Source organism: Diorhabda carinulata, chromosome 2 (assembly GCF_026250575.1).
Source record: "Diorhabda carinulata isolate Delta chromosome 2, icDioCari1.1, whole genome shotgun sequence".
Lineage (NCBI taxonomy): Eukaryota > Metazoa > Arthropoda > Insecta > Coleoptera > Chrysomelidae > Diorhabda > Diorhabda carinulata.
Genome location: NC_079461.1, coordinates 22128260 through 22145245, shown reverse-complemented (window position 1 = coordinate 22145245; position 16986 = coordinate 22128260). Strand labels below are relative to the sequence as shown.

Below are 16986 nucleotides of genomic sequence, written 5' to 3'. Positions count from 1 at the left end.
TTAATTGGAACACGAAGTAAAAGTTAATCAAAGAAGAAGTGAAATCTACAGCCAGAAAGAAGATTAAAATTCAATATTGTTTATTGAATATTTTACTTGGAAATGGAAATTTTACTTAAAATGTAGGTATAATTCCTAAAAGTATGCAACCATTTATACAAAGTATAAAGTTTAAAGTATCGTCTATCTTTACAGATGAACAACTTCCGTGACACCAGATGACGCCTCGTCATATGATTGTCAGCTCAAAATGGAAAAAAATTTCGTCACTTACCTCATGAAAATTTTTATACATTGATTACTGAAGTTGAATGAATATACAGGGAAAGTGAATTGAAAACAAAAAAGTTTTAACAAAAACTGATTTTATTATACATTTTGAACAAGTACATACTAAATCGAAAATAACATAAAACACAGCATTAAAAAAAAAGAAATAAGATAAAAAACGAACCTATAATAAAAGAGGCGGATGTTTTTTTATCGAAAATACTAATTACTGTACATTTTTCATGCCATTAAATCTCCTTACAATCAAAATAAGGATAAAGGAAGTTATGAATAATCCTTGCGATAATTACGATAATCATCCATGGATAATGAAATAATTTTCTGATTAGTGAGTAATTTTTTCTATTCAGATCGATTTTACCTTCTGGATTTTGTTGGATTTTCTAAATTAATAACAAAAAAAACTATGATCAATTTTGTTTAATTTTTATGAACGCTTATTTACCTACCACACATAAAAAAGCATTTCAAATAACGAAGCCAGAAAGTAAAATCTCGTTTTGAAGGTGATAATTGAAGACTAGAAGCAACGCTTTCTGTTATTAAAAAAAAGTGTTAACAGCTGTTTCTCGTCCCTTATAAAAAAATAATAAATAAGAAGCTAAATCGTAATAAACTAAAAAAAATATCTACCTAAGTACACATAAATAATAGTAAAAAAAAACAACGAGATGAGTGAGCAGCCATAATAGTATCACATAACAAATTCAGTATAAAAAAATGTTTACAACTTATTAACAGATGTTGTAAAGATAGTTCCACAACTATTGTTTTAAATAATAATACAGTTTGCGCAAAAACTATTGATGTATATTTAAAAAAAAGCTATAACGGTAGTAATTCACATTAACTACGCCATTACACCGCTTACGTCATTTATTTAACCAGTGACGAAACTAAAGATTAAAAAAGAAGAAAAACTACAAGAGCGAAATAGCATTGACAAGTTAAATCACGCTCAAACCACCCGACATTTTTACGAAAGTTTGTTTTGTAGATATATATAGAAAACTGTCAAAATTATAATTTTGAACTACCATCGTGAAATTTTTTCTCTGTAATTTCGATTCGTATTGTGGAACTAGCCCGTTTCAATGGTGAATTCATGAAAATTTTTCAATAGGACACAGCACTTTTTGATTTTCAACTGATTTCTTTAATTTTTTTTTTAATATCCTTTAATGAAAGCTGACAGATGATTTTTCTCTTCTTCGGATAAACCGTTTTTCAGCGTTCTGCGAACTAAACAAGAGAATTTCTTAATAGGAACGATCATAATTTAGTACTAAATTCAAAATATACTGGGTGTCACGTATAAGAAAAGCAGACATTTCACGTTGACTTCAACTTTTGGTTATTAGATTTCTTTTTGAATAATAATAGATAAAAAAATGACATTTTAAGGTTCGTATGCGGGACACCCTGTATAGAGTGATTCATAAAGTGAAACATATTATGAAAATAGTTAAATTATATATTTCGAAAATTCTCATGAATCACTCTGTATACTATGATGCAAATAAACACAACAACATTAGTAAACATACAGACAACGTCAAAAAGTTAGTGAAACGTTATAAAGATGCATTAAGTTTATAGATTTTTTTGAAAAAAAAAAAACGTCACACCCACATACCAAAGTCGATTATATCAAGGAGAATCTCTGCTACCAAACGGGTTATTTTCTCTAGTTCTAGACCTTTTTACTGTATACAGAATAAATTTAACGTTAATAATATTCATATTCATTTATTTCAGTTTAAATCATATAAATGCTTTTCTTTTTGAATAATCACAATTATTTTTTAGAAATTGTTTCGTTTGGCAACCTTGCTTAACAGTAACTTCATTGTATACAAAAGGTCTATTCATATACTAGTGATCGTTAAATTTGTGGGACGTACTGTAATATATTTAATTAAACATAACCTCAAAATATTCTGGTCTTCTTATATTTAGTTTTATAAATCTGCAAGTATTTAAAAAAAATTAATCAGGGTTCTCCAAACTTCGAAGCCTAATTTTTTCTCTAGGCACACGATACAGACTGACAGTTCAGTACAGAAACTGTATTTGCTAATGATGGAGCAGCTTAAGACGTTTTACCAAAAAAATAAATTGAAAGATCTAAGAACTAAAAAAATAAATTCAACTCTTCAATATAACAGTTTTAAGTAACAGCGATTCACTCTACTCACATCACTGCGTTCGTACATAATACGGTTACAACGTTGCCACGTTTATTTTTAAATTTTACGAATACAATTAATGTATCATGACTTATAATAGTGAATAATCAATTTAAATTACAATTATAAAAGAATAGTGATTTATTAAAATTTATTTGAATTTGAAAAATGAAAAATTTGAATTGAAACGGAATTAGATCTACTTACGAGATTTTCTGTCGGCATGCCTGGTTCTTTTCCTTTCTCTAGGCGCTGTTCTCGTCGAAGGAGCTTTGGTTGCGGTTTTCACCAACGTTTCGATAAGTTCGTCGTCTCCATCAGTCAAATTACCGTTACCAGGACTCAAAAAAGATCTGTTGCCGTCTTTGCGAGTTCTCCTCCAAGGTAAAGTACCTTGTAGACTTTCTACGTCCGACATATCGCTACCTAATAGTTGTCTTAATTCCGCGTCGGCTCTATCTTCTTTCGACCTAAATTTACCAACCTAATAACAAAGAAAAATTAAATAAAAATTGATTATTATTTTTTTTCTCAACTTACGTCCGTAATCATTTTTCCTCTGGTCTTGTTTCTCTCTCTGTGATTAGCTTTCTTTTCTAGTTGCTGAAGTACTCGTTCTCGAGTCGTTCGGTATTCTAAAGCGAACTCAGATACGATTCTACAAAACTCGTTTGGTTTGGTGTCGGAAATTTGATGTATCGGTATCCCTAACCAAAGTAAAAACTTGTGGAATCTAAAAAAAATCATTTCTGGAACCATTTGTTATACTATCACTACGTTATATGGTCCTTCGAGCCGGGTTAAAACCAGAAAAACTTGAAGTGTATACTTTCGGCCGTAGAAAATGATTATTGTAACTCGAGATAAGGATGTATCGTGAAAGAATATCACTCTGTACGTATAACAATCGCAATGATAACAAAAAATATTAATTTAAAAATTCGAAACATCAAAATAATTCATTTTGTTTCTTATAATTGGCAAAATTTTCGGACACTTCCTGTAGATTAGAATTTCATTGAAACAATAATAACGCCATTTGCTATATTTTTTTTGAATTTGATGTAAGTGTAGGTATTTAGTATAAAAAAATGATGATAAATAATTAAAACCCAAAATACAATCAATTTATTTTTGATTAATGTAAGCACCCTGTATATTTTTTTAATAGAATAAAAAGATCACAAATTCAGAGAAAAATAAAAAAAAATGGAATATTAAATTCATTTTTCCTATTAGATTATTATCAAAACTTTTGTACACTTCTTGTAGTTTAAAATTAAATTCAACTACCAGCAGCGCCATCTTCTATTAGTAAATAACAATATGAATCGAATATATCTTAGTCTCTATTTTTTTTAGTGCCAATAGATGGCGAAGAAATATATTTAGAGATCTAAATGAATTTTTAAAATTTCAAAATAGTTCCGTTTTTTAATATACTAAATAAAATAATTTTGAGGATATTTGACATAAAATGTTAATGCTGCCATCTACATTATTACTGGAAAACAAAAATCAAATAGATATCTACTTCTAGACCTAGACCAAACTGATTTCGGATAAAACATCGATTAATAAGTTCTCGATTTGACAGATAGAGGCCACCACAAGTAGGTTTTAAATTAACAAAGGACAAAATAAGATGGGTATCACCTCCAAGTATTCATTTATAGAAATTAAGATTAAACTGTTTAAAATGAAATATCATTATCTAACACTATTTAATGTTTAGTAAATCTAGTGGCAATATAATAGAAAAATGAAAGTTTACCTGTTGATGATTCGTCTGTGTACGATTCCCAATAGAATAATCCTTTCAGCACAATCTGATAAAAAATCAGACATTTTCACTTTCATCATGGTGGATCCGTCGTGTTTAGCAATTAATTTCAGGTGGTCCCATGAGGCTTTACAGTCCGATTCGAGTCTTTGGATATTTAAAGCAAGTTCGTCGAAATCGATTTTGGAAGCCCTGGTAATTGCACCAATCTAAACAGAATAAGATAAACAAGCGTCTATTTATACAAAATGGATTTCTCGATAATTCCATTTCTAGAATATGAACAAACGAAATAGTCCAGGCTACTAAAGTAAATTTGCTTAAAAAATTGGAATTGATATGTGCTTATTACTCTTAGGGGTGAAAACTACCCCTCATGGAAAAATATTAATAAAATTATAAATATGAGGATTTAATGAGTAGAAAGATACTTTCAAGGTTTGAAAAAAGTATGTCATCCCTCATAAAACACCCCCGGTTAATATGAAATTGAGAAAATATTATTTATTTATTTCGTGACTCTTTTCAAATTGACATTTTTTTGCTCCAAAATTTAAAAAAAAAAAGTGTATTTAATTTTTTGGCCTGTTAATTTTTCAAAAAATTAGTTGCTCAAAACGTAGATTTATAGGGAATTTTGTAACCTATAAGTTTGTAAACGTTTCAAATTTCCTTGGCCCTCATATTTTTTAAAGTGCAACGTTTAAAGGGTTCAAAAATGGGATCAGTCATACGTTAGGGTATGATTTGTAAGGTTATTCTAGGTTAGGTTAGGTTAGGTTAGGTTATTCTAGAAGTTACAAAAATTTTATAAAAAGCAAAATATTTGTTAAAAAAAATGCCAACTTTTTGATTCTTATTAATTTTTATGTATATCCTCTAGTGTTTCAGGAAATTTGAAAAAATGGAACAAATTTTTAGAAATTTCGAAAATATTTGTCGACTTTAATTATATTTTTTTTTCGAAATTATGTATTCTTAATCGTTCAAACTTCCAAATATCGTTATTAGTATGTAAATAAAGGAAATAATCACTGGGTTAAATTTTTATTGCAATTTGGGTACTATTGCTAAGGGTGAAATTGAGATTTTTTTCTACAAAAAAATATAAATCGATTTAATTTCGGCCATAACTTTCTTAGTTTTTCTGCTAGATAGTTCTAGTATCTCTCATTTTAAAGCTTTTTAAAAGTAAATTGAAAAAGATTATATGCGATTATCTCGAAAAGTTGATTTTTTTCCGTTAATCGACGTTGAATTTTGAAAAATTTTCATTTGATAAAAATATTCAATCTTCAATAAATCATAACTGGGTTTGCATTATGCCTAAAGCAAATTTAAAAAAATCAATCTCTTTGTGTTTTTATAAGCTTCAATTTTGTTTATCATACTTTTTCTGATAAAATCGAAAGTATTTGAGTTATTCATAAAAAATTGATTTTTTTCAAGAAAAATTTTTCAATTGCGCATAACTAGAAAATTATTGATTTTCCGAAAAAAATCCTAATTGCATTTTTTGCTTAAAAATTGGTCTTCTATGACTTTGCGCGGTTATTACATAAAAATTTTCACCCCCTAGTAGGGGTAGAATTCACCCCTAAGGCAAAAATACACATCGGCGTAGGGTAGATTTCACTTTTTAATGTATTCACTACATACTGTCGAAATTTTAGGTAAAAACCTTTGTAGCCTGGACTAAAAAGTTCATAATACATCCTGTACATAAATTATAAAAAGAAATCGCCGCCGAATATAAAAGATCCTTGCGAGAAATTCCGCATCCGCCAAAATCTAGTTTCTATTTACTAGAACAGTACCGGCTTCACAGTCTACGTCAGTAGGCGAGCTCGTAACACGAATATACACTAAAAAAAATAAAACTTACCTCCGAATACAAATCAGTGGCGTCCGGAAATTTCTCCATAACGATATGACAAAGATGATGCAGCAGAGAATGTTTATGAACTGTATCCTTAACTTCAGGTACTTTGGCGAGGTACTCGATCTGAAATCCCTTCACTTCGTTCCCGTTCAAGAAATTCCCGACGGATAATAGTGTGCTCAATATCCCCCTGAACGTTTTATTCACCTTCAATACTTCGAAACCCTGTTTGAGATCCATCAGAGGTTCGGCGATTTCCCTTTCGGAATTTTCGAAATCTAATTTGAAAGCCCAAAGTTTCAATCTGGCCGGTAATTCGGAAATGGAGGCGAGCGTAAGCAGAAATTGTTCGGCGCTACCTAGAGGAATTTCCGGATTAGCGGCTTGAGCTTCTTGGATTTTGGTTCGTTCTTCTTCTGTCGGTAACATCGTGAGGAGTTTTTCGATGCCTTCGCGGTTCATGATCGTCGCGTCCATTTTTAATATGGCGGTTTTTATCGAACGAGGCGGCGGGAGTTTCGTCATGCCGATGTTTATAGCGTTCGAACGTTTCGGATCCAGTACGATTATTTCTTTGTTTTTGTTCATTTCTTGTTGTTTCTACAGAATTTTTTCATATAAATACACTCGCGAGCAAAAAAAACGACTCAAGGCGCACAATCCCGGTCAAAAGTCTCTAGCAAAAAATTTGTAGCAACACGCCACGCCACGTAACGATTTCATTCATTTCTTTGCGTACACAATCAACCGCCACACGTAGCACGATGCAAAATTCTCATACGACATATACACACATATTCGATACGTGGCGTGGTGTAGCGTGGCGTGTTGCTAGTGGGTTTCAGCTTTTAATCTTACGATTAGTTTTATAATGTGAGGGGTTTATATTGTTATTGATTGGTGAATTAAAAATAACGAACGAAAAGGACCTTTAAACAATAAAAAAACCCAAAAGCAACGTTTTCTTTTATGTAAAACTGCGCGAAGCTTTTTCAGATCTTCTGTAGACACGTCTGCTTTAATCTGAGAAGTTCGTCATTCCAATTAACGTGTTCTCAGGAAAATTAGACGTGTTGCTTGTTTTGAGATTAGTAGCTGGCCTTTTTGACTCAAGATTAACTGCCTTAAGTCTTCTTCTGATTGTCCAACCACTCGCGTTTCTGGTGACAATTAACGAAATTTTCAACTTTTTCTTCCGGAACCGTGTTTTTGATGGAAGTTCTAGCTGATTCTGGGCATTTTGTGTTCAGTTTTTTTGCCAGTGACTTGCGATTGCAGGGGTGTCGCCTGAGTCGTTTTTTTTTTCGCTCGATGTTGTTTATTTTTTCTAGTTAATAAATATTAGGGTTAACGGTATTGTAGGGATTTTAATGTTGTGTTTTTGGCTTGAAATGTATACTAGATGTGATTTAAAAAATACGATGAATGAATTGTCAAGTGGCAATCATTAATTCTGCATTTATTCATATTAGAAGACTTCATAGCTTCATGTTTTGAAGCGAAGTACCGAGGAAATGTCAAAATTTGTCTATTACTACGAATTTAAAACCAAAATTGAGAATTCCTAAGGAAATTTTGATCTGTCAATAAACAACAAAGTACAGGGTCATGGTAATGGATTTTTACGATTCCGGAAGGCTTAGAATAATCAAAACTGGTTCTAAGAGGAATTTTATCTGGAGATACTGGATTATTTCCTAAACTGAAAATATACCTAACCAGATTCGCAAAGTCCAAACCGCGAAAGAAATTATTGTCATTAAAAACAAAGACAAGACAGAACTTTGGATATTTTTCATTCATAAATGCTTAGAGCCGTGGATTAAACATTGAGGTGAATTCACTGCTAACCAAGGACAGTATTCGTTGCTAATTGATCGTATTTTTTCAATCATACCTCGTATTTCATGCAATAACTACTTATTCCAATTTAGAGTCAAATTTAGAGGTTTATAGAAAGTTATTAAGAAAAGTTGGGACAAATATTAAATCATATTTTATCTCCGGTTATAATATACATGCTTTCACGTAAAAAGAAGAAGAGAAAAAGAAAATGGGGGAAAATATAGCAGCCATATTTTCATGCTTTGTATATAATGCGTAAGTTTTAAAACCGTTGGTGATATTCGTATAGAACACGCTGTATAACTAACTACACAGTTACGTTGTTTGGTCCTTCGAGCCGGGTAAGAATCATGAAATATTCGATGTACCAAACAAAGCGATGATATACAGTGTGTTGATTCAAATTTAATAAATAAGCTTAACTAATTTTGAAAGTAGGATTTTTCTAGAAATATTGAGGGTGGAATATGGATAAAAATAGAGAGGGGTCCATCACCAAGATATGGAAAAAAACACTCACCTCCTAAAACCCGCACATGCGTAGCGAAGATCACCAAAGAAAAAGAAAAAATATATATAAAAACCTGTTTTTCTTTCTTTCTCAATTTTTTTGAAATACTCACAGAAAAATTTCGCATTTTGCACTAGTTGCGAACAAAACTAAATCATTTACAATAATAGTTTTTTTTAGTTTGAACGTTTGACGTTTCGATCTATTTCGTATCCACCAAAAAAAATTTGTAAACGTTAATATTTTTAATTTTTTCAACAACTTAATTTTCATTTAAAAGTAACCTAAAGTCAACACGATTTATTAACAAAAAAATGCAAAAAGTAAAAATTAGAGTTAAATCATTATATACAGTGTGATTCATTATTACTAATATTTTATTTTGATTAGAGTAATTAGAAATAGTAAAAATAATGAAAATAGCTCACTTTAGTGATAAGATCCTTCGCCCTAGACTCGAAAAGGTGTTCCAGTTTTTGAGTATCCACATTAACCGGCGACAGTTCATCCCATATGAAACCGGTTTTCAATTTCAAATGCGTAATCGGATCATCCCTGACTTCTTTCCAAAACAATTTGACGGTTTTCTTATTTTTCTTGATGGGTATTTTCGTTTCGGCCGTTTTACAAGTCCTTTGGAGATTGAACGTCGGCGGGGCCGGTGCCAGTGGCGCTACCCTAGGAGGTGGAGGCGGTGCGGTGCATATATCTTTAAGAGGAGGGGGCGGTGGGGGTATTCCGTTGGATACAGTAACCGGGGCTAATATATCCACTTCGTCGTCGCTACCCAGATCGGTGAAATCCATATCGCATAAATTTAACGATCTGTTGAGGCTCGCCGTTAATTCCTCCCAACGAAGTTCGTTTTCTGATTTTTTCGCTTCGGTTTTAGCGAGATTTTCGTTAGTCGGACTCTTGATTATTTCAATTTTCGATTTACTTTTCGCCAGACCTTCCTTAGCCTTCGATATCAATCCCGACATATCTCCGATCCTGTTTATTTTTTCTTCCGAAGGACTGTTGAGTATGTTTTGATTCGCTAATTTTTGCGTTATATCTTTGACCGTGTTTTCGCGTTTCAATTGGAGTAAGACGTTTCGTTCGTTGTCGTTTCCGTTTTCGATTTCGTCTAATTTTTCTTGATTTTGGATCACGGAATAAATCCACGGTTGTTTTTCATCGGAATCTAATTTATTAACGGCGTTCATTAAAGGTGTTAAATCTTTCCTACTCGAATTACGCATTATAGAAGTCCCGTTGGATATGCGTTGTTGAAATTGGTAATTTCCTGAAAATAATACGTGGATTCAATAGAAGATTTATTGTTGTTGTATTTGGGAAGAAAATTTGCTGATAAGCCGGCACCTACCGTTTTCGTTTTCGTTTTTTCCTTCGTGTAAAAGACAATTCCTGAAGAATCCCGTCGATTCTTGTTCTTTCATGAAACTTCTTTGTCTTTCGGCTCTTTCTCGGCGACGTTTTAAAGCTGGGGTCACGCCAGCTTCGTAAGCTAAGCAAAGCAAAACTTTTTATGCAGCAGTTATTTACATTGGTTCAAACAAGCAAAAAAACGCCTTAATTTAAAAATAGTGGAAATCAACACACACAATGTTAGAATAATTCGTATTTATCTCGAATCTACCAAATTACAAAAACTTTAATATGAAAAGACATTTTTTTTATTATTATTATTAGGGAACCCAAAATTTAAGTTTCTGAGCTCATCGATATTTTATTATCAGTCATCAGCTTATTGTATATTTCGAAAGCGTGCCAAAAACATTTTTTTTTCAATTTTTACTCATTTAATCCTCTTCCTACCCTTGTGGGTGTATGGAATCGCGATTTTTCTATAGCCCACTCAAGTTGAATTCGTCGAACTATTTTCTTTTGCTGTTTATCCTCCATTCCTCCAAATTATTTTAATCCTCGATGGTTGGTAGATAGATATACAATGCCCCATGAAAGGAAACCTCCACCTGGAAAAATCCCAAAGAATCCAACTAGTTTTTCTTCGTCACCATTCCAACTTATTCTTCATTTTTTTTCTAGCAATCACTGTTCACTTCTTCTTTTCTTTTACGCCTTTTCGAGATTCAGAATTTTGGGGTATTAGTTTTCATTCTCCTTTTATCGATTTTTTTCATTCAATTGGTGTGTATTGCTTTCCCCTTTTTCCTCCTTTCTGTGCTACTTGTAGAATCTTAGTTTTCCTGGATTTTCCTTTCCTATATCTTTTTGTTTCCTTTTCTTTACGAGTCCGTACCAGTTTAAACATCTTTTAACTATTTTTTTATTGGTTTTGAGCTTTTATTTTTCTGATCTTTTCCATCTTCATTGTCTTCTTCACCTACTCTATTTACTCTTCGTCCATTGATTATTAACCCTTTCCAATGTTCATTTTTTATGCTTTTTGATATTCTCAAAGGTTTCGTGCTAATTGCAGAACTTGAAACAAATCCTCTCGAGACCATCGAGAAAGTCTTGATCCACCATCAAAGAGCTATTGCAGAAAAATAAACAAAACGTGTGTTTGGAACACCCATAATCGATTGGGAAAATACAAAGTCTTTTGCAAGCAACGTATTGCTTTAAAAGCACTTTACAGAACAGTTTTTTGATAATTGGAGATTAAAAATTGATCCAAGACGCAAAAGGCAGTAGCTCTCTTTAACTAAATAACCACGAAGTACTGTGAAACCGGATTAACATCCCCAAAAGGCACTTTGGATCTTTGGTGGAGAATAAAGTGATGAAACCTGGACAAACTTTACGTGTAAATTTTTTTTGAACAATTGGATCCAGAGTACAAATCTTCGATGTTCAATAATGATGTCCAAAATGCCATATAGAGATATTTTAGACAAAAACGATGATTATAATACTCGTAATCACCTATCAACGGATAATAGAAGGACGAAAAGAATATTGGAGTGGAGCCCAAGAATGGATAAGAGAAGTAGAGGCAGGCCGCCAACAAGATGGAGTGACGATGTAAAGAAAATTGTAGGAAATTGGATACATACAGCTCAAGATAGAGATAGATGGTTTAAACTAGAGGAGGCCTATATCCAGCAGTGGATGGAAGATGGCTGATAGATGATGATGAATCACCTTTCTAATCCCCCCTCTATAATTTCAGGTAAAAAACTATTATTTTATGTACAAACACAAAAACAAAAAAGTTAAAATAATAAAAATGATCCTTACCTTTATTATTATCCTTATAGCTACCATTGAGTTGCGTATTGTTTATCCCAGAGCTCTGGGAACTCGACGATTCGTCATCTTCATCTTCCCTATTAGTTTGAAGTATCAAATTATTCCTAATCATTCCTGGTGTATTTCCCGTGGAATGTCTTCTACTTTTTCTCCTTTCCGCCGATTCTACAACCGATTTTCTATTCCTTATCGTTTTTCTTAAGCTCTCGTCTAAATGTCTGATCGGTGTGGTGGTTTCGTCGCCGTCTTCGTATTGCAGTACCGCTTCGTAAATTTGAAACTGTTGCAACAGATCTAAATCTGTACCTGGTTTCGACATGTATCTCTGAATCACAGATTCCAAATCTTGTTCTTCGAGCGCGTCGCTTTGATCGTAATAAGTATCTTGATCGGGGACTCCACCGAGGATTTTGTTTATAAGCGTCATGGCGTAGATCAAAAGTTCCGTATCGGCAGATTCGAAATCTTTCAACAATTTCATTATATTGTGATAGGGAAAAACACCTTGCGAATAATCAACTGAACGTATAGCTTTTATCAATAACATACAATTCGATTCTGTATATTCGACGAATACGAGCAGGAGTTTCAGCGCTGTTTTAACTACCAATCGGAATTTAGAAGATATGAGACTGTAGAGCCATTGGATGGTTTGGTTGTGTTCCATAACGCCGTTCATTCCGTCAACGTAAAGCATAACTTGACCTAAAGCTCTCAATATATAATTCTGGTAATTCTGATCCGCTTCCGAACCTACTTTTATCAAACATGATAACCCGTCGTTTTGTACGAATTCGTGTACGAGATCTTTATCCTCTTGGAAAATTTGTTTTAACGAAAACAGAGCTCTTCGGAGTTCGCGCCCTTCAGACGTCAGCAGTTTTTCTAAAAAGAAAAAACACTCAATTGGCGATTCGATTTATACTCGCGCCAATAGAATATTTGACAAAAAAGTAAAAATTATAAGCTCAACAAGTCTTATAGGCATCCCTTCATGTATTTACTAGTTCCAGGATGCTTTACACCAATTCTCTATTCCTATTCTTTTTAAGTCTTCTCTACATCGTTTTTCTTCCTTTAACCACGATTTTGTCCAACTATCTTCAGCCTTTGAGGTTACATAACCTTTCCAACAGAAAAACCTTTCACTTCCATATGTTTATTACATAATCAAGATCCAACATTCACTGCCATACAGCATCCTTGTCTTGTGATTCCTAACTTGGTGGCTCTTGAAATATGTTTTAATCTCCTAGGGTATTCGATCTCCTGGATCTTATCAAATCTAAAGTTCCTATCATAACTTTCAATTGGTTGAAGTTAATCAGATCCTTTCCCTATATATATAACTTTCTGGAGCATTCTGCTAGTCCAAACTTCCTATCATATTATGGCCGATAAAAAGACTTTAGCCTCAATCGCAAATCAAAACTATCGTTTATCCCTTTCCACGCCCAAAACTATTCATTCATGTAGATTTTAAATGAAATAATGTCATAGAACAACTATATATGTATGTCTATAAATAAAGGCATACCACCTGAACATCCTTAAAAAACTGCAGACCGGATCAGCTAATATTCTGGATATACACAGATGAATCCAGATTAGCTGGCTTGACCGGAGTAGGTTTTTACGAAGGGCACCTTAAAATAAACGAAACTTCCTCGCTCGGAAAACATGGAACCGTCTTCTAAGCTTACGTATTTGCTGTGATGGAAACAGCAGATTTTCCATCGAGCTATGACCTTCGAAATTGTATGCTGGGGTGTAAGAAATTAATACAAGAACCCATCCATAGTGTAGTTAAAGTTTATCAACGGTTTGTTTGGAAGACAGGATCTAAGAGATTTAATGAAACACCTTGCATAATACCAGCTACAGATAATCGTTTTGGCTCTTACTAAGCAATTGCTTCTCTTAAATAGACGCGAAATTCCACTGGTTCAAGCCGCAGCATCTATGAACTCTAAACATTTTAAGTTGTCTTCTTGCTCCACACTATGGGCATTATGAAGAGCATAAAGTACCGCAGGTACCTGGAAAAAGGGAACCACGTAATCTGTGAGTTCCCAGATTCACATGAACGAGATACGTGGAGAATTATAGAACAACCAGAGTGCAGTTGATACATGAAAGAGGAGGCAACGTCATCGTTGGAGTGTCCAGCTTCACACGAATGCGTTTCCAATGCTTAGGCAAGCCTCACAGCTTGCCTAATGATGTTAAACTGTTCAAGCCATAGTGTCTATGAGGTACGGACACTTTTTGCTCTCTTTCTCGATACTATGGGTATTATAGAAGACCTACAATGCAGCTGGTACATGAAAGAGGAGGCAACGTCATCTTTGGAGTGTCCAGCTTCACATGAACGCGATTCTAACACTTAGGCAAGCCTCACAGATTACCTAATGATGTTAAACTGTTCAAGCCAAAGCGTCTATGAGCTACGGACACTTTTTGCTCTCTTTCTCCACACTATGGGCATTATAGAAGACCTAGATTGCAGCTGGTACATGAAAGAGGAGGCAACGTCATCTTTGGGGTGCCCAGCTTAACACGAACGCGATTCTAAGTCTTGCAGATAGCCTAATGACGTTAGAAGGTTCTAGTTGCCCTTTTTCTCTTCAAAATAGGCGTTGTCTGCTGGAAACGTTAAACACTAAAATGTAAAGCCCTTTGAAAGAGGATTTCTTCAACAATTAAGATAAGTCATAAAGACATAATCAATTATTGTTAAATCGATTTTAAGATACGATTTGAATAAGTTATAAAGCCATTCAAATTTAATGGGATAGTTAAACGATCATAAAAATGAATTTCCCATCGAAATACAAAACGTCGTGACCATCAATTGTAGTTTCCGGTCATTTCCAATAATTAGTTTTCTTTAACAAATCCGAAACTTTCGCTTCGTGATCTAATTTTTTTTGAAATTTGATCGAGATTAGAGGTGTTTCTACAAAGTCGTTTGCTAAATTTTTGATGATCTGTATCGACACGATGTAATTTTTGTTTTACAAGCCTTCGTTTTTGAATTATAAGTGGATAAAGTTTCAAAACCATTCAGCATCATTCAATGATTTCGTGAACGTTATATTTTTGGTTATTCATCTTTGATACATGGTAGAATCTCAGGTAAACATACAGAAAAAATTATAAATTAATACTTCTTACCGTTCTAATAATTAAATGTTAGCAGACAGTTGTTGAAAATTATTGAAATTTCAAAAAATACTCACCAATAATTGTGTGAACTCTGACAGACAGCTGCGTCCTAAGAACTATCGAATTCTTTTTACTGAAACAAAAATAGTTAATTGGGTATTGAAACAACAAAATTTCCATATTATAAGTTGATAATTCGAGCTCTAATCCCTTTAGTACAACAAGTTTTTAAAGATCTACAAAATGTTTTGTTCATAACTTGTTTCAAGTTTCAAACGCTTGCTCGCACGAATATATCGATACGAAGATACTTAGCAATCCTAATGACAACTTCTTCACCTCACTGCAACAATTTGGAAGACTATTCCATGATTTCTGGATCTCTAACTCTTCTAATTTGATTTTCTACTCTGTATATTTTCACCTTCACAAAGCTTCACTTTTTAAAGCGATCAATTGCATTTGGAGAGATCCAGTTTCAATTCCAAATGTCTAAATATAGATTTTGTTACTATTTGTGTTCAGAGGATTTGCTGTTGAAGCTCGAGTGCTTTGATCCATCGCCGTGTCAATAGTTGTACTGGTTTTATCGTGATGTTGCTATGTTGTTATGCAAAAAGAATTGATTTTTGTTCAAAAGAAACCAGAATAAATATAAGCTGAGTTTTTCTTTCCCGCAATTTTAGATCTGGTCTGTTGAATTATATCCATTATAATATATAGTTTTTGCAACCATTTGTCGATTTTTAATTCAAGAATGTATTTATTTCGTTCCAGAACAAAGCAAAACGTTTTATCCTTTGGAAAGCAATTCCTTAAAGGTTTATTTTGCTACGAAGAATCGTTGTTGTCTTTAGTTTATTCCCAGAGCGTTAGATACCTTCTTTTGGTTCTTCGGAAGACATATATCTGATGAAAATAGAAGCTTACGATGTGTCTTTCTGTCGTATAGATAAAGATAAAGATATTTTAGATGTTTTAACTTGTACTGTTTTAGTGGTTTTTATATTGGTTTGGTTTTGAAATCATAAAACAGTTTTTCAGATGCAATATTTGAAGTGTGTTACAGGGGAAACAAAAAAAAAGCAAAAGATGAATCGATTTCTCACTTATACCATAGATTCATTGGGAATTTCATGTCCATAGCTCACGCCTGTTGATAATATAAACAAAAGTAGAACAAAAGATCAAAAAAATTTTGAAACAAATAATCGTGACATAAAAACACACGAAATTGACCTTGAACAAAAACGAAATTTGTAATGAACCATATCTAATTTTTGTAACCTAAATATTATTTAGAAAAAAAAAATAATCGATAATAAATTTATCGATTTATGTTTGAAATATAATAGAAATAGAAAAAATTGAAGTAATTCCGTTTATAAAATGAAACAATAACAAGAGAAATTAATATTTATGATAACAAAGCAGTTCTCATGATTTCAAAATGGGAACATTGAAACGTCGAGTTCTTATAGGTACTTAGTTATGTTGCTAGCAGCTATTTTTTTTTTTCAAATAATAAATCCTAACAAGGCTACATATTTTCCTCCATAAAAAACCTTGAACTTTATGCTTTAATACTATATACAAAGTCGAAGAAAGCCTCAATATTTAATAATACATTAATTGTTGGGTTTTATTCATCTGGGATACACGAACATGTTCTGCACGCTCTTTCCATGCATTAACTCTCGTCGATAAAACCAATGAAAATATGACAAAGACTACACACTATTAGAGGTCATGTCATTTAAGAGGATTTCGTCTCACCTGCAAAAATAGCACACGGGGCCCAGAGTGCAATTTTCCGATAGAGCAACTAATAAATCAGGTTCACGATGCGCGATGCTTCTACACGGTTGCAAAGCGAACACGTCACTATAAAAATCCTCATCGTTTTCTTCGACTATATCAGCATCGGTATCACTAAAACTACTACAAGTTGAACCCAGTGAATTCGCACGCTTATCTTCATCTTCGTCGCCGCCTAAATATCGTAACCAAAATAGAGACGATCTCGTCTCTAATTCGTGCAACCATTGGGATAGAAGATTGTGGGATGATTCCTTATAGTATCGAAGTTTATTTA

General features: G+C 33.1%; 1 protein-coding gene across 13 annotated transcripts in view; it reads right to left on the bottom strand.

Annotated features, from left to right (window-relative positions):
- Window positions 1-348: 348 nt before the first annotated feature.
- The window catches only part of LOC130904129 (FH1/FH2 domain-containing protein 3), a 67770-nt gene continuing 51132 nt past the window's right edge, over window positions 349-16986 (bottom strand). For 5 of the 13 annotated variants that reach the window (XM_057816704.1, XM_057816709.1, XM_057816711.1 and 2 more), the window contains 9 exons: window positions 14966-15024; window positions 11712-12608; window positions 9871-10011; window positions 8930-9789; window positions 6149-6745; window positions 4255-4472; window positions 3021-3213; window positions 2688-2964; window positions 349-1533 (listed from right to left, as the gene is read on the bottom strand). In XM_057816704.1, the coding sequence (XP_057672687.1) occupies window positions 1460-1533; window positions 2688-2964; window positions 3021-3213; window positions 4255-4472; window positions 6149-6745; window positions 8930-9789; window positions 9871-10011; window positions 11712-12608; window positions 14966-15024 (3316 nt within the window). In that variant the 3' untranslated portion in view covers window positions 349-1459. Of the gene's footprint in view, window positions 1998-2687; window positions 2965-3020; window positions 3214-4254; window positions 4473-6148; window positions 6746-8929; window positions 9790-9870; window positions 10012-11711; window positions 12609-14965; window positions 15025-16986 lie in introns of all 13 variants that reach the window. The other 8 variants (XM_057816706.1, XM_057816712.1, XM_057816714.1 and 5 more) reach the window with 4 other exon arrangements.